The 19210-nt window shown below is 34.7% G+C and overlaps 1 protein-coding gene across 2 annotated transcripts in view; it reads right to left on the minus strand.

Moving 5' to 3' along the window:
• Positions 1–326: 326 nt before the first annotated feature.
• ACVR2A (activin A receptor type 2A) overlaps positions 327–19210 on the minus strand; it is a 65665-nt gene continuing 46781 nt past the window's right edge. Inside the window, exons 5-12 of one of the 2 annotated variants that reach the window (XM_087920282.1) lie at positions 17135–17158; positions 14597–14740; positions 11608–11751; positions 10750–10895; positions 9219–9333; positions 8497–8635; positions 6967–7097; positions 327–4226 (exon numbers count right to left, since the gene is read on the minus strand). In XM_087920282.1, coding sequence (XP_087776408.1) covers positions 4032–4226; positions 6967–7097; positions 8497–8635; positions 9219–9333; positions 10750–10895; positions 11608–11751; positions 14597–14740; positions 17135–17158 — 1038 coding nt within the window. In that variant the 3' untranslated portion in view covers positions 327–4031. The remainder of the gene's footprint in view (positions 4227–6966; positions 7098–8496; positions 8636–9218; positions 9334–10749; positions 10896–11607; positions 11752–14596; positions 14741–17134; positions 17159–19210) is intronic. The other variant, XM_026697242.2, reaches the window with a different exon arrangement.

The following is a 19210-nucleotide window of genomic DNA, read 5'->3' on the forward strand; positions in this document are numbered from 1 at the left end:
CCTATGTCTGTTTTGCTCTGGGTGATGTAGTCTACTTCTGCAGAATAGATGTGATTGTAAAGATTTGCTGCTAATATTGGCCAAAGCCATTTCTAGTATAAATATTGAGTTTTAATTATTCCTAGTAGCCCCTCTACCCCCATAAAAAGAACCCCAAATTGAAATGCTGCTCTTAAGACTTTCTTTCTGTCAAAGAACATTTCATGTGTGATTGCTCAATTTACTGTTTCCAAATTGGCAAAACAAAATCTGAGAATAGTAACCATTGTTTATGTGCAATATAAAAGAGACTTCATTTTAAAGAATGAATCAGAACAGGGTGCAAGTCATAGTAGTCACTTAATTTTTTATTCATTGTTCTGTGGGAATAGGGAAAGAGAAGCATACATTTATACCATATTTCACAATCACTTTTTATCCAGGATGGGGTTATTCTTAAATACTTGCCGAAAAATAGCAAGAGCAATTTGACAGTAGTACAACAACCTGTGCCCAGAACACTGACAAGTACCGAGTAAAGCTAAAATAATTGCTTACCAATATTTTGAGAGGTAACATCTTATATGGGCTTGAGTGTGCGTCTTAAAAAAAAAAAGTACTGCTGGTTGAATATATTGAGGTAAATGGTGTTCCAACAAGGATACTATTTTTATCCCTTGTCTGTAATCCTGTACATAGCTTGCTGAATTTTATACCAAATATTCCTAATAAAAATGCATTAAAAAGTTTAAAAAGAGAATTGGAAAAAAGGTCAACCAATCAGTCACCTCACTTTGTTAAACTACGATCAGCAATTTTATTCTGTAGAACAGTAGTATGAACACTATGTATTACTACTACATCTGATTACACCTTAATTATGCAAGAGCTACTCCACATGGATTTTGCTATCAAAGAAAGTATTAAGTTGTCCAGACTCATTTTCAGAATACCACCATGAATGAGAACACTAGGTCAAAGAACTCCAACAATTACGAGGCACAATCTGTTCCAAAAATGCTAAGGTATATTTAGCGACTGTACAAAGAGTAGTCATGCATCATGTGATATAAAGTTCTTCGCATCTAACACAAACTGAAAAGGTATTGCAAAGTTTGGACTTCGAAGTTGTTCACAAAAACTGATCAGTTAAATCCTGTGGCAATTATATGGCAGCCAACTAAGTAGTCACAGGCCAATCAAAGGACAATGAAAGCTCAAGTCTCAGCCTGGGCTTTCCTTCACAAGTCAAAGCTACAAGGGAAATCACCAGAGCTGGCCAGATCAATACAAGCTGTATGGTTCAAGTACAAAAAGCAACAACAGCCACAATATCTGCCAGAAAGCAGAGCACTTTTCCTAGCTCAGACATTAATGGGTTAAATTTCCTAGGATAGATCTTGGCTTAAGCATTTGGAAAGAACTGTCCACCCTTAAATTTTTCAAAAAAAGAAGTCGAGATTTCATGCGAGACTATTTTGGTGGATTTTTATTTTGGGGGCAGTTTGGTGGATTTTAATAATTTGACAAATTCTACCACAAAAAAAGTGTTTTCTGAGGAGAGGCATCTTGAAAAGCAAAGACTAGTTATGGGGAGCAAGGAAGGGAAATTTTGGAAAATACTTTTATAAAAAAACTCTTACGTACACATGATTCTACTTGATTGTCAGTTTCGATATTTCTCCTATATGACCTGCAATTTCAATTGCATTTGCAAAAAAAACCATACGTGAAAAGGTCTTACTTGGCTTGAGTCATCTTGGTGGAAGTCTATATTTCATTAAAAAAACAAAACCCTGCTCTATGAAGCTGTGGAAGGAGAGTTGCAACCTAGAATGAAACTCTACGTTTTCCTAGAATGAATATTTTGTGGAAAAACCATACGTGCCAATCATTCCTATCCTTTTAGATGATGCCGTTGCAAATCAACCCCTACAAGTAGAATCAAGCAAATCATCTTCTTTGATTCAAAAAAATCTTAAGAACAAATGTAGTATTATTAACAAAAGTAACGTTATGCCCAGCAACATCCATAATCGAATTATGGCATCAAACTTGATAACTATGAGACCAAAACATGTCTCCATAGTGTATGCCAGTGTGCAGAGGGGAAATCCTCTAATGCTTGTCTCTGTTTAGAACCTGATGCCCCAATTCTTCTTTATAATTATTTCTGTTTTACATTTTTGGAGACCGGTTCAAAATTAAAAAACAAACCAACCTCATAAATCTTGAGAAAAGAACATTCACAGCGAACATTTAACTGTGACCACCTTTTCCTTTATAAATCTAATGTATTATTTCAATATAAAACTGCCTAGAATCTGATAATACTGGCTACTGTTGGTTCAGTACTTTCGTTCTGAGAATTCACTTTGGCTTGTATACATATAAACCATTCAGATAAGTGTAGTGTATTATTACGGCCTTTTAAAAGTACTTTGGCACCTGCCTACTGTTTGCCCCTTTTGCTAGTGTCTTCTTAATGGATAGGCTCCATATCACCAATCCCTATAACTCCTTCAATTCAGTTGATTAAAGTTGTAGGTTTTTTTTTTTCTTGTGAACTATGCTACATTATCATTTCCATTGAAATAACTGCATGTTTGATGGCAAGGTTTTTTTTTTTCTTAAAAAGTCTGTATTTTTAATTTTTTAATGACCCAAAGTTAAACTTATGTATCACCGCTCAATGTTCCTCTGACAAGCCGGCACCAATAATCATCATCATCAAGTGATGTGAAACGACAAAAAGGCAACAGATATAAAATGTGTAGAGTTCAAGGTCATAAAGCTTCCTGAGGTGATCCTGAAACAACAACACAGTGGAAATAGAGTTTTGCCCAAGGCTGGACCTACACACTGGGTGGTGGAAACATTCTTCCTGCCACCTCCTTTCAACAGCAGCGCACCTCCCCCCACCCGCCCCCAAAAAATAGCTAGAGGAGTTTCTGGTCTCCTTTTGCACGGGGTAGAGGCTGGATTGCTGGGGAGGGGCATGGAAGGAAGAGTAACTTCCACCATCTTGTTGCATGTGTCTCTGTGTGGATCAACCCACTGTGTCCTGTTTAGTGAAATAGAAAATAACACTAGACAAAATATACATGAAACAGCAAAAAAGTTCTCTGAAAGAATTAATGTTAAGAGCTTTCCAGTGCCAGAGCTCAATAAAATAATAATTTAAAAAAATCATGCTTAAATTTTCAAATTCCCATCAGACACAGCAAACCTAACTATTTAGTAAAATAAATGTATACACTATTTTGGGAACTGGAGATAAAGCTTTTAACTAATTGGGGAAATCATCATTGAAAAGGCAATACATTTTTATACATAAGCTAGAACAAGGAAAGACTAACACACCATTTTAGGAAGGGCCATGGACTGTTGGCATGAAGCACAGCTTATAACCTTTAAAAAATACACCATGGATTTTTTTTTTAAAATGCATCATTTACAAAATCTGGATCAATTTATTATTTCAGTTTTATTAGTGTTGTCAATTCAATTTAGCATAGGTGGAACTGAGGTATACCTTGTTGAGGGAGGTTAAGTAATGCTTGGAAGCCTTTTTGCTAGATCCCACTTTGATTACATAGAACAGCAGCACACTAAACATTCACAAGCTGTGTCATATTGGCATTACAATAGTCATTTATATAAACACAACAGCAAATGCAATAAAAACAAGTTACCCTTTTTCTTAAATCTGAAATGAAATGTCTGATTTAAAAAAAATAGCAGTAGTTCATTTTAAGGAATTAGTCTGACATGTTAAGAAATACAATGTCAGTTTTTAAAATGTCTAACAAGCTGAGATAGGTCCATGTTCTTCAGGTACGTTTAACATTATCTTGCCATTTTCTCCGGCATATGCAGTAAGTCTTCTGGATCCAAGACTGGAGAAAAACAAAGAGGAATCTTCCGACTGACACTTCAGAGACGGACTTACCATCATTTCATGCTGAAAATTACTGACCAGAAATAGGCCAGTTGACTTGGCAGTTCCAGTGCTGAGTCTTATTGGTCAAGGAGAGTGACCGCGGCTTCTATCATAGACTGGATTCTTTGGGAGGAAAATCCACGTTTGTCACCATGGTGACCACAGTCACAATGTCTTCTGTTGTTATAATGTTTGTTAGTCTTTGCATTTGGATAATCCTTTCCTCTACGCAGCCTGCTGATAATCGGGCTTCTGCATCATGATCCCAACATTCTTCTATTGTTTCACAGAGCATTGCCATTCCCTAAAAACAACAAGGACAGGGTTTTGGAATTCTTATACAATAGGACAGGATATGAAAATACCGTCCTGAAATACATAAACAGCATCTAAGTTATAGCCAAATTAAAACAAAAGGAATAAAACATCGGGTGATATTAACACCTTCTATGTGACCTTGACATTGAGGAGCTGGAGCAAGTCCCCAATTCTGAGATCCAGAATCAATCTGGAATGGGAAAAGATTCAAGACCATCTAAATGCTTACTGTTTATCTGCCTTAGCGATCAGCCCGAATACATAACTTAGGTTCATGACTGTTCCTGTATATAGGATCATTTTAGTTTCTTCTCCTTTTCAAAAGTGGAATGGATGCAATTTCAAGTTAGGATTTTGTAACAAGAGTCGTCCCTCCTCTTCCTTCTGCTAGGAGATTGATTTTAAAATCTAGCTAGAGTTTTTTTAAAATTCCTTCCAGTCAGTCTTGCTGGCTAAACTGGTGTAGAATTTAAATGGGGTCAGATGGAGGAGGGGAGGAGAGGAAGACAGATTGGCTATGCAGATACAGGTTAAACAGAGAGATTAAAAGAACTTTATCAGCTAGCCACTGTGTTGTGTTAGAAAGTCATCGTGTTGTTGAGAGCCTTTGAAATTGCCTGAAACCTTTTGATGTATGTGATTTTAGCAACCTCTCTCAATTGTGTTTATAGACTTTTAAGGAAAGGTCACTGATGCCTGCCATGGGATGTCCTAGGAGGCTGAACTGCTCTGATATTAATTTATCCTTGTTTTGAGTACACATGAGGAAAAAACACTTTTACAGACAATTACCATGCCCTTTAAATAATAGCCTGTACCCATGACAAATACATCAGCTATCTTTTTTATAGGTAAAAGACAAATAAGAAAAGTATTGAGTCCTGTTAAATCTCAGAAAGGGTGGAAAAAACAGCTAATTCCATCTGCATTAAATGCTTTCTTATCTTTTTTCTGACAATCCAATGTTTACCACCTCAAACAGAAACAGTGCAAAACTAAGAGGAAACAGCAATAGATCACCTCAAGGATCTTATAGGAGTCTATACTGAGTGACTGAATTTCCACCCAATGTAAAAAAGACTACAAAAATGATTTGGTTTTAAAAATTCACTACATATGAAAAAATTCTGTTTTCAACACTCTTGTGATATTTAGGGAATATCAATTATACTACATTATGCAGATATCTGAAGCGAAACTGGAGGAATGAAAGTTAAATTAGGATATCATTCCTAGGTGTAGACTAGAGAATGACATGAATCAGAATTCTCTTCAGAACAATTTAAATTTCTATTAATAAAATCTGTTCAAACTTAACACTGAAGTGCATAGAAATGTGTCAAGCTATACATATTAACCTATATTTTTACGCAGCATATTAAACAGGATTAATATTAAAATTAAGCAGCCCCTCTTACATTTAGTGATTGCAAATATCTGTTAACTTTTTGCTAAATAGTAAAATAAAATTCTAAATGAGAATATTATTTTCAATATTTGGAATTTGTACTTTGATCCCTACAATTCTAACCACTCTTAAGAGAATTCAGCTGCTGAGTTTTCCTCTTTTATAGAACAGCATCTGAGAAAAAAGAATTATATTGAAGTAAAAAAAGAATTTTAAGTTACCTATGGCAATATTCTATTCCTTATTTTAATGAAGAATGCACTGAAAGGAAGATCTTCCCATAATTCAAAAGGTTACCTTACGGCCTGGGTGTCAAACTTGCGGTGTCATGTTGCTATCAAGTGACATATAGTGATGTTTCCCTTCGTGGAGCTGGGGTGGGTGTGGCCTGTGCGTGATGCATCTGGCCTGCGGGGGTGCCAATTTGACACCCCTGCCTTAAGGTAACAGAATTGCCATTCTAGAAAATTCCATAGCTTTGCTTCTTTGTGGTCTTGTTCCAAAGAATGCAAAAAGAATATATGTGTGGATCAGAATGGAAGTATTCTTGGACCCACAAGATTGAATCTCCTCCCATTCTGCAATGTACTTCTTCTCACTGGCTACAGGAATTAATGTGGAGAGGTAACACAAACTACTAGGGGAAATAGGGGAGGGGTATAGCTAAAAGGCCGCTCTTCAAACTTCTTGTAGAGATTAGCATATCAAAGGAACAGCTTTCCCCAAATCCAATTCTTCCTATTCATGTAAGACTGAAGTACAGATAGGTTTGTTAGATTATATGAATATTTTTTTTAAAATTGTATTTTTAAACAGCAGCATGATACTGAAATTCAATTTCTCCATTGTACTTTAAATGTATTTGATTAGGTTAAAAAAGTTTTTTCTTCTGAAGAAAAGTTTCAGTACAGGTAGTCCTCGAGCTAGAACCACAATTCAGCCCAAATTCTTTGTTGCCAAGTGAAATATTTGTTAAGTGAATTTTGCCTCATTTTACAACCTTTTGTGCCACAGTTAAGTGAATCACTGCAGTTGGTAATAACATGGTTGTTAAGTGAATCTGGCTTCCCCACTGTCTTGGCTTATAAGGTGGTGACAAAAGGTGATCACATGATCCCGGGACATGGCAACCATCATAAATATAAGTCAGTTGGCAAGCATCTGAATTTTGATCATGTGACTATGAGGATCCTGCAGCGGTTGTGTAAACAACAGTCCTAAGTCACTTTTTTCAATGTCGTTGTAAGGTTGAATGGTCACTAAAGGAATTGTTTTAAGTCGAGGACTACCTGTATTGGCAACATTATTTGTTACTTACAGCATGTTTCTGCCAACACTCTCTCAGAATAGGCCTCTTCTTTTTATGTACCACAACCTCCTGCATATCTTCCAGAGAAGGATGCTGACCCACTTCTTCCTCAAAAGGCAACATATACTCATCCACGGGTCCTGCATTGTAGGAAATAATAATAATATGTTACACAAATTCTGTTAACTTCTAGTTCCATGCTGCTAGCAATAGCAATAGCACTGTTCTCTAGGTGGTATTACAACCTACTGCCCCCAATAATCTGGGTCCTCATTTTACCCACCTGGGAAGGATGGAAGGCTGAGTCTACCTAGACCTTGTTGGGATTTGAACTGACCAATTGCAGGCAGCTGGTAGTCAGCAGAAGTGGCCTGCAGTACAGCACTCTAACCACTGCACCAGGGAGGCTCATGGTGACAGGTTAAGAGACTAGAATGAAAGCTGATAGCTGGTTTATGACTGTCCAGATTGATTATATTGATCAAGGGTCAGGTAACATCTAGCATAATTTTTTTTCCCTGGAAGTCAGATCTGGGCTTCTAAAGCATAGTTTCCAAGGCCCAATGCAACCTTCAATCGTTGTACAATAACAGATCTATATACAGTGTTTGTTTTTTGAAACTATGATGAAATCTGACAAAACGAGCATAAATACGCAGCACAGTGAGTTATTCAAAGTATTAGAAGAATTAACTCAATTGTAATTTCAATTCTTGAAATAGCCATCTGTGAATTTATTTTTCACATCTGTGTATTTTTAAAAAAAAAAAAATTCAAAACTAAATATTTGGTCAGACACTTGTCCCATACATACTATCTGTGTAGGTATGCCTCATAAACTTATAGTTCCTAAGACTACTACATGAGATCTAAAGGTATTAATAAGGCCACCTAAGAGTAAGCACAATGAGGAGACTGGTTGGATGAATTAACATGACTACTTGAATAGCTGCAATTACAGATAAAATAAGGAATTGTGTTTTCTTTGATTCACACATAGATGACCAGAAGTGTTTACTTAAAGCATATTGTGATGATTGCAAGTAATCAGAGACAACTCATCTTCCAAAAGTTGCATTTGTCTGAGTATAAAATGCCACCTATAAAGTTGAATGAACACCCAGCATAGTTCTGGTAAGGGATATTCTGGAAAAAGTCTGCAATGGAGGACACACTGTATGAAGAGCTAGCAAAGCAATATGCAGTGAACTAATTTCCTTCTTAGGTTTTTTTATTGTCTCTTTTGAATGGCGTGTAAATATGGTTTCTCTCTGTGTCTTATTGGCGTGGCTGAGCAATCTGAATGCTAAGCTTCTAGAAATTGCCAAGTGTTTCTGGATTTGGCTTGGTCTAAGATGCTAACAGTTTCACAATTGAAACTGTGGTTGAGTATGTCTCTGTGTTGTGAAATGACAAAGATTTCATTGTCAAGTTTTCAGACTGCTAGTTGATGTTCTTAGATGTGCTCCACTAGACTTCTGCCTATCTGTCCTACATAGTGTCCATTACAGGCCGTTACTATCAGTGTCAACTGCTTACCATCTGATGCTGTACATCGTGATGCCAATTCCCACAGAACTAATCCCATCGCATACATGTCTATTCTCAAAAATGCATCTCGCTGGAAGTTTATAGCACCCTCTAATACTTCAGGAGCCATGTATCTTCGGGTACCAACCTTGAAAATAAGAATAATCATTAGGCTTACAAAGATGCTAATTCAAAGTTTAAACTAATTAGATCTCACCATACATTCTAGAGAAATAATAATGTCAAAATCACATGGTATTTAGAATTTGGAGTCCTATAATTTATTTTGGAACAGCTTGCCATCAAAACCAAAAATATACTAAACAATATTTCTTAAAGGTAACCTATGGAACATTTCCTATTAAAAAAAGCATTAAAATATCTTGCTACAAATAGTTTCAATAGCTTTTATTATTATGAAACAGTGAAAATTATTAGCAACATCTCAAATGTGCTTTCAATGATCAAAGTTTGCATTCACATTGCAAAGTAAATACAAAGCACAAACTCTAAGACACAACAGTTTCATATTCAGTAATATTTGTTCTTCTTATCCTACTGCTCTATAATGTAAATGTTTATAACACCATGTTATCAACTGCACCCATGAGACTATGATCTGCTACTAGCCATTTTACAAAAGTGCTTTCAGTATTGTAATGGCAAGGCTAAGAATGGCAAAGTCTCTAAAAAATAAGGTATCTTTAATTTTTATTTTTATTTAAACTTACCTGACCATGAGTATCACCAGCCGACTTCCCAGCCTCAAATTTTAAAGCAAGTCCAAAATCAGCAATACATGCCGTAAAATTATTTTTCAATAACACATTTTTGCTCTTGATGTCCCTTGAAAAAAAGGAAGTACAAATTTGAAAACTGCCACATTTAAAAGGGATCAGAATAATATTTGGACATGTTTAACTGACAGTATAACTTATTTTTTGATTATAGCTGCACAGTTGAAGACATTTGGGCTTGGTAACTGGACAGTTTCTACATTTACAATTAAAACAATGACCATCACCATTCACATAGATATACAACACAAAACCGCTTAGGAAATGGATGCAAAAGACAAACTAAAAAGACTTACTTAATTAGATATACTGTATAACTTGAACCTCTAATGCTACCTCTTATAAAATAACAATAGAATTCAAAATACCCTTCTCCACAATGCTCTGTGGAGAAGAAATAGAAACAGAAAAGTGGTTTCTCTATTGTGATTTTGAGGTTGCTGCTGTAACAGGCAGAACCATCATTACTTTCTTCCTGACATAAAGTAATGGGTAATTTTTGCAGGAGGGCACAGAGTGGTGGAGCTCCTTGCAAAACCCAAACTTTCAAAAGAAAATGATCTGTTTCCCCTCCACAGACTGGCAAAAAAAAAAAAAAAATGGGATGCTTTCTTTCCTAAAGCCAAACAATGTACAGGAAAGACAAAGGACCCTGACTGCAATGTATGTCATATAGATAAAACTAGTGGTCTAATTGAAGTTCTATATATAAATGTAAACCAGTAAGTAAATCCTTTACTTGTATTCTATGTGCTACTGCAGTATTAAAACAACACTTTCTTTAATCAAGGTAAAGGAAAGGGACAAAAATTAAGAAGTATAGCGGTGTATTTCAAACGGAAAGTCACTTATCGATTTTGCTTCACACACTGCAAGAATTGAGAAGAGGCTAGAAAATTGTGAAAGATTGTACAATAGAGAATAGTGTTATAACCTCTCATTGCCCCAAGTACCTTTGTGAGTGACATCTAAATATGAGTCAGTCAAAATCTGTATTGCTTTCTAATGTGTGACTGCATTGTTTCTATAATCAAAACTGTGTTACAAATTAATTTTGCATTCTGATCACGGATTACTTCTTCTTCCTTCTACAAACTGGGTTGCATCCACACTTCAATATAGCAGAGCTCTGGTTTTGACAAGACTGCTCTCAATTCTTCTACCTTGCAAGTACTTAAAAGACCGCTCTGGAGGACGGGAAAGGAGTCCAAAAGAGCATGAGATGACTACTGTATGTGGGAAAGCAATTAAAACCAGAGCTACAGCCCTTTTCCCTTAGATTCCAGCTTTCTCTACGCCTTATTATAGAATTGGACTGAGATACATTATAATGTGACTCATTAAGGAGGAAATCAAACACTTTTAAAATCTCTTATTACAATTAACTATTGTAAAGATCAGATGATAGACAGACAGACAGACAGACAGAAGAGGGGGGATGGAGGGTGATTGGGGGTGGTGGTACCTGTGGGATATAGCTGGTTTATGCCCTTCTTTTAGACCAGGGATGTCTTCATGGAGATAGGCCAAACCTCTTGCCATAGTTTCAGCTATATGACAGAGTTCATTCCACGAAACTATATTAGCCTTCAGGAAGTCAGTAAGTGAACCCTAAACAATAAATCATATTTTTTATTTATAAACAATATTTTTCACGTTATATCATATCAGTAAAATTACATGACATATTTAATTAAAATTTTAGAACTAGGAATATACTTTGTTACGCAGCCTAAATAAGAGAAACCACGCACTGCGGAGAGAATATCCCATTTGCTAATCTAGAACCTGGGATATCCAAATTTTATTGAAATGCTTCTGTGATCTGAGCTTGGATGGGAAGAATGAAAATACAGGGATAGGTTTCACACAACTCCAATATTCATTTAAAAAAGAATTCACAATAACATTATCATTACCAAAATAGAAATAATTCAATGGGCATCTTTTTAAACATAGGGGAGGACAATGTTTGAGGAATTTGGGACTACAGGAGATTATTTAGTACTGGCAATTTTTTTCTGTCTCTTGATTTTCCTGCCCCCCCCCCACAAAAAAAAAAAGTTTTACAGGTGGACATGGAAGAGGAAGACCTCTGGAAGGCAAATCACTCCCATCCCCACTATGAAAAATAGTCTGAAATCACGGTCTTGTGTTGAGATCTTCCCCTTTAAAATTTAACATTGATCTTAAAAGTGAAATCTACTAAAGTTCAGAAGCTTAAAATTTGTCTCAAAATCTGCTTCTTTTGGAAGATAGCCTATCTGTACCCAATGAAAAGTTCTACTAGTTATCACATGAACTATTACAACTAAGCCATCACCTTTTCATGAAACGCTGTTATTAGCCACAAATCAACATCAATACTGGTGCCTCGTTTCTCAGCACCAATGAACTGTAGTATATTTTCATGCTTCATTCCTGGCAAGCTGTATATTTCATATTCGTTTTGCCATGATTCTTTATCCTGGAACAACAAGAATCACATTAATTTATTTTTAAAAAAATACTAAATGTCTTGTCTAGATATTCAAAATAATTTCAAATAATCAAAATCATATCTGATATGCTATGAAATTTGCCCGAATATATGGGGTGATGGCCAATCTCCATATCTCCTTTTATTTTCAATGACAACCTATCCATCTCTGCACAATCCAATATTTTCCTAATTATAGTTTCATCTGAGGAGGTGTTCTCTTTTTTCCAATATTGTGCAAATACAATTCTCGTTGCAGTCAGTACATGTAAAATTAAATATATAGTCCCTTTTTTTAAATCATAGCTTTCTGTTATTACACCTAACAAAAAATATTTCTGGTTTCAAATCTATATGCTGCTTAATCATCTTTTCCAACCATGTGTGTATTTTCTTGCTTTCATACATGTCCACCACATATGATAATATGTACCTGAGGTCTGATTGCACTTCCAACATTTGGCATACATATTGTTAAACATTTTTCCTAGTCTTGCCGGTGGCAAATGCTACCTATAAAACATTTTGGAGAAATTTTCCTTGTATGCAGTAGCCATTGGCAGTTTGGAATTCTTCTCATAATTTTTGCCATTTATCTAGTTCTATAGTATAGCCAAAGTTTTTTGCCCATACCATCATTGTTTCTTTAACTTGTTCATCTTCCATTTTAAAGCTTGATCAATAATTATATATTTTTCTTATCAGTTTTTCATTTGTCCCTAATAATATCTTATCAAGTGTTGTTGGTTCTTTATAAAAAAACCATGTTTTCGCATCTTTCTCATATCTTGATTGTATTTGCAAGTGTGGCCACCAAGCTAAGTACACCCCTTGATTTTGTAATTCTTGTCTAGTTTTAAGTTTACCATTCTCATTTAAAGTGTCTTTATAAAGTACCATTTTTTCCAAACGAATAAGATTTGGATGTATTAATGCTTCAATTGTAGAAAGCCAGACTGGTATTTTCCTATTTTGTGATTTAACTTTTTTCCATACTAAAAGTAAAGCATTCCTCACATCTTCGAAAATATCTATGTGCAGTATTCCTTCCATACCATAAAAAAGCATGCCATCCTAATTGAAGATCGTGTCCCTCCAATAATAATAATCTTCTATGCCTCAAATTTATCCATTCTTTTACCCATGTAAGCACAGATGCCTGATAGTATAGCTCCAATCTGGTAGCCCAAAACCCTCATTGCCTTTGGACTCCTGTAACATTTTCTATTTTATTCTTGCTTTTTTCCCTTGCCAGATATATTTCAAAATTGTTTTATTTAATTCTTTAAAATACTTTTTCTCATTTTATTGGTATTGTTTGAAATAAGAAAAGTAACTTCAGTAATACATTTATTTTCATGGTAGCTATTCTCCCTATCATTGATAATTGTAAATTCTTCCATTTCTCCAAATCCAACTTAATTTGTTGCATTAATTTTGTGTAGTTATCAACTTTAATTGTTGCACATTTTCTTGTTAAGTGGATGCCTAAATATTTCACTTTCTTTACTATCTGAAGGACTATTTTCTCTGTCAGTTCATTTCTCTGTCTATAAGGTTTTTTTTTTAACTAGTATTTTAGTTTTTTCTTTGTTTATTTTCAGTCCTGCAACTTTTCCATATTCCTTGATTTTCCCTATCAATCTGGGGCCAGTTACTAACAGTTCTCCTAGTATAAAAACTAAATCATCTGCAAATGCTTGTAGTTGCTTCTAGCAATTTCTGAACTGTGCATAAATCTTTAAAAATTTTGTGAAACAGATTATTAAATTGAGGCCAGATAAATTTAAATAATTTTCTTAGAACAACTAATATTTGGCAAGCAAGTTCTCTGCAGGTCTCTGGAATAAAGATAAGAATTTTTCCTGATTTGCTTCATCAAATAAATATAGACAATGAAGTGAGGTTAACAATTCAATGAAGTTCATCTGACAGTAAGACAGAATTAAATCAGCAATTTTCTTTTTCTTTATCTAGTTATTTCTCCCCAGATTCTAGAATGTTTTTCATGCTGCTGGTAAATAGCTGGCACATAATTCATAAACAGAAATAGCAATGTGTTTAAATAAAGATTATTTATTTCTTATAGTTTTTTTATTATGGACCTCTCTGCTCCACAGGGGGAGAAAGAAAGGAGGGGAACCAATAATAGGACAGGCGCTAGACAATGTGTATTGCTGTAATGGCAATCACTAGACTCGGAGATGTTGCAAAAATTGTAAATGGGCCATAAATTTATTTTTTCAGCACCACTGTAACTTTAAACAATTGCTAAATAGAATAGTTGGGTAGTTGTGAGTACTACTTTAATTGGTCTGAAATTGTAAATAAATGATCTGATTTGAACATATTTTGATTTACAAAAGAATGCCCTCTGGTTTTTATTAGTATTTCAATCCCAAGCCTGTTATTAAAATTGAATTATTTCTTCACCCATCAGGATGGATGTCTCACTGGATCATTAAAGATGTCCTTTATTTTCTTTCGCATTTTACTTGGTCTCAAAATCACTGGAATGTTTTATTAAGCAATCATATAGCAATAGCACTTATATACCACTTTACAGTGCTTTACAGCCCTCTCTAAGCGGTTTACAGAGTCAGCATATGGCCCCCAATGGGTCCTCATTTTACCCACCTCAGAAGAATGGAAGGCTGAGTCAACCTTGAGCCTGGTGGCCTGCAGTACAGCACTCTAGCCACTGTGCTACTGAGGCTTGTGACGTATAGACATATTGTGAGATATCACCTGATTTCCTTATTATAACAGTATTTTTAAAAACGTTTTAAACATTTGTAACATTTCATAGTACCATATTTGATTGTTTGTATACCTGCACTGGGAATATTTTCACAGCAACGTATTCATTTAACAGCTGAGCTTTCCAGACACAGCCAAATCTTCCTCTAGCTTTGATCTCTAGTAACTGCAATGGCTTTAAGCCCATCAATGGGGATGGAGGAGGTGGTCCAGGGTCCTAAAAATAATAACAGTCAACAAAAGTTTTTTTTTTTTTAGTATAATCTCATTCACCAATTCAAAGACAACAATTTAGGAAGCAAATTATATCAACAATTATATCAATGCAAACAAAATTTTTAAATTAAATTTCAATTCTTTCTCAGCAAAAATGAAATGAATAAATCTAACACTTAAACTGTATGATTCCAAACAAAGGCATGCATACAAAATACGGAAAAAATTAAATTTCTTGAAACTAATCCAGTATCTTTAATTTCTATATATGGCCAATAGAAAACAGTTTCTGCAACGTATATCTACTAAAATTTTTTGAAAAATACTTTACCTAAATGAAGAAACTGTAAAAAAAGTTATTAAATACTCTAGAAAATCAATATGTTTCATGCAGCCTGTGGTTATTTCCTGCATATGTACAGAATTCCTGGGGATCCATTCCTATTTTACCAACCCAGCTATTGACCCAGTATCACTTGAAAGATGGGGAAATCAGTTTTTGTAGTTAGGAACTACTTAACTTTATTAGCATTTATTTATTATAAGCATTACAAGAAAGGTTTAAAGTCATCTATTATGGCAATGCTGATTGGGACTTCGAAGATACTATATGTGATTATATTTCCTGGTCCTCACTACTTCATCTACTTTGATGAATACAAAAGCATCTATAGGATGTAGACAGAGTGAATTATGAACTGACCTCAGTTATAAATTACAAGTGTCAGGGTATGATATAAACTGAGGTGTTATTATAGAATGATATGCTTCCCCCCTTTGTAACAAATAAATTATTCTAAAGATACATGGTTCTATATTTCTTGTTGAAAATAGGATGAGAAATCTTTTTTACCCAGAAATTTTATACATATGCTGTGATGTAACAATGGGTGGACTGGGTAGCACAGATCAAAAAAAGTGATAAATAGCTTAATAATGACATGGTAATAAACATTACAACAAAGAAATCACTTTTTAATCTATGTGGGTTCTTCATGCAACATAATTAAAATATTATGAGGATTAATCTTTGCTACATACAGGACAGGGACAAAAGGTGTATATGTTCATTAGTCCTCAGCCACAAGGGAGGGATAAGATTACATTTTGCTTCTCACACTCACTGAAGAATGCCACTTTTCTTTTCCTCTTCCTCTGCATTTATATAAACTATCTAATCAGGCTGAAACTTTGACTCCTTTTGCATTTTTCTCCTAAGCATACTACTGCATTGCTTATACAAGTAGTCCTTGATTAACAATGGTAAATAGAGCTTGAATTTCCATTGTTAACTGAGGATCCTGGAAAGTCTCAGGCAGCTAGCTAGCTAGCAAGCAGGCTGGCAGGAATGGCAGAGGAGGGCTAGCTCCTGCCAGGTTTGTAGGTAGCTTGTGTGGCACATGGTGCCAGGCAACTTACTGAAGCAACTTACAGCCTTCTGTACCAGTTTCCCTGGTGTTTCAGTCATTAAATGAAGTGGATACTATGTGAAATATCAAATTTTAACTTCAATTTTCCTTTGCTTTACATATGTGCAAAGGTTATAAATATCAGGATTAGCTGCAAAGTTACTTTGTCATCACAGTTGTAACAGAACAGTCATTAAATGAGGCAGTAGCTATACAAAGACTACCTGTAATCCTACCTATGCCAATTCAATCCCACCACCCCAAATAGTAATGTGAAATAATAGTAGAAAAATGTATTTAACAAAGCAACAGAGAAAGTATTAAATGAATACTTCTCTGGATTCAACAGGCTGCCTGATGAACTCCACATATGTACTGGGTCTTCGAGATCTGGTTTCTAAAAGGAAATCTATCATGTCTATCACTTCTGATTTTAAGAAAGCTCTCAAAAATAGACTAATACCGCATGCAGGTTTGTTATTTAATATCCCGGGATAATTTCAGGTCCTTAATTGTGCATGAAGTAACTCTCTGAACCTTACAAGTGCATTATATTTTGAGACAGAGAGAACAGATTTTGAAACAATGAAAAATAAATGGATGTTATACACTTTTACCATTCAAATTTCCACAACAAAATACGAAACATTTTTCTCTTGCATATGCAGATTCTTCATCTTAACAGACATCCAATGATTGTTATGAAGAGGTTTTTTATGTCAATTTGTTTATATGAGGTTCAGTATCACATGAATATACTAGGCACTGTATTAGATTTTTCCACTCAAGCTAATGGAATATCACAATGTTTGCCATAATAGGCCATCAAATTGTTTTTTGATGCTGACATGTTATACTGTAGAAAATCCAGCAAATGAAGAATCCAATAATTTTGGATACAAATAAACATCTTTTCCAAATGTTACTCCTATAGGTAGTTTGCAACTCCACAAATGTATGACTATATATAAAATGGTGCATCTTACCTCTATCATTATATGAAAGGCATGCTTGTAAAAAAAAAACACATACACACAGGCAAAAGGGAATTATTTCATATAATACAAAGCAGATATAAGTGCGTCTTAAGAAAAGTGAGAGCCATCAGTAACTAAATGTTATAAAATTCAGCATGAATTAGATTCTCAAATGTGTACTTCATTGACCTTTTTTGACAATAAAAGATAGCGATAGTGTTTATATACCTCTGACTTATTTGAACATTAAAAAGTTTGTAATCAAATGCTCAATTAGTACAGAAGCTTTCAAAACTTATTTCCATAAGTATAAGTAGTTAGAAGGCATAGAGAAATGTAGTAATTTAATTATTAAGATATTGGTTATGTTTTAAACAAAGTAACTGTGCAAAAAATATAAGTTGGTACATTACACAAGAGGGCAGTGTTGCATCATCTAACCTACAAACTACAAAGCGTAACAGTGAAACAAAACACATTACCCTCATCCTAATCTTACTTCATTTAACCATTAAACTTGCTAAACATAGTTCATTTTTCAATAATATTTTTGGTAGCTAATTAATTCTAGAAATATCACCCTTCTTTCCTTTTGATCAGCTGCTTTCATTAGGAAATATCAGCATATAAATTAACATTTAATTAACTTTTATTTTAACACTGATGAAACATCTCATTTTTATATTTTTTTTACAGTGGAGATGAACTTACTGATAAATTGAGGGAAATGCTTTATAAACTAATATAAAATTCACTAAAACCCAATAGCAAAATGAAAACACAAGGAGGCAGGATCGGGAGGAGAAATTTCTATCGCCAACATTCATACCAACCTGTGATTCTACCCTCACAACTGCTCTACCTAAGTTGTAAGTGTACTTCTTTCCCACATGAAAACTACTCAGCAAGCAATTATGCTGCTGTCACTGCCTTTTCTAGAACAGAGTTCTGTCCCATTTACCAGGAATCAGATGTGTTAAACATCTCCTTTCCCTTCCTCTTAAAAAAATGCCGCCAGATTTTCCCTTTAAATCAACAAGGTAGTCATCAAGAAAAGATTCTTATTTTAATAAAAGCAGTAGGTACTTGAAAGAACAGTTTAAATACAGCAAGTTGCACAAGGAAGAAATGTGTTTAAAATCCAGTGTTTACTGATCCACAAACACTCAAAGCAAGCAAAAATATAGATAACTGGAACAGATGCAAAATTACTTCCCAATCATGTGTGCCTCACTGAGCAGAAATCAAGATAAGGGGACTGGGTGGGGAAAAATCATCGTTCATATGATAAACATTCCCTGTCAACCTTACTACTGTAGTTTCTATTCTTCCAAGATGCTAATAAATAACAAAGAAATTCCTGATATTCTCTTCTCTTGAATCTTCTCCTCCCAAATAAAAAAATATTTAAAGGTCCAATGAGATAGTCAGCAGGTCACTCAGAATGAGGAGTTTCCTTAATTCATTATATTAACACTAACTGTGCAAAATCAGAAATCTTCAGCTTTATAAAGGTAGAGTCTCTGATGAGGAAAAATATAGAAAATGAGAGAAAGAAATCCTCCTTTACTTCCCATGTGCAAACAAATGGGTTAAAATAAGTCAATTTTTTTCTAATGATTCATATTGGTAATTGGATCACAGAAATAACTGAAACAATGTTGACCATATAATAAACTGCCCTGACAGAAAAGCCTGTGCAAATTCTTCAGAAACAGTAATGTACCAACTTTGTCTAGTCTGTATGGCTGCTTTGAAAACTACTCCCACCAAGCTTTATTCACATATGCCTGCCCGTTTGCAAAGTGAAATAGTTACACCAGGCTATATTAGGCAGGAGCAGCTTCTTATGCACTTGTTTTGACAATTTGAAGAGGAGTTGATCCTCTTTCAAAGGAGTTTCATAGCCTTATTGTATAGTAAAACATAAAATAGTGCTTAGCAGCCTAGCATGTAAGATCTCATTCAAAGTGAAAAGAAATTATTTCCAGTGCTTATCAACTTCTTGATGTCAGGAGAATCTGACATAAATTACAAAAATTCAGTGGAATAAAGGATTTGCATGTGTGTGAATATGGCTAATGA

Source organism: Pseudonaja textilis, chromosome 1, assembly GCF_049901715.1.
Source record: "Pseudonaja textilis isolate UNSWEBS1 chromosome 1, rPseTex1.2, whole genome shotgun sequence".
Taxonomy (NCBI): Eukaryota; Metazoa; Chordata; class Lepidosauria; order Squamata; family Elapidae; genus Pseudonaja; species Pseudonaja textilis.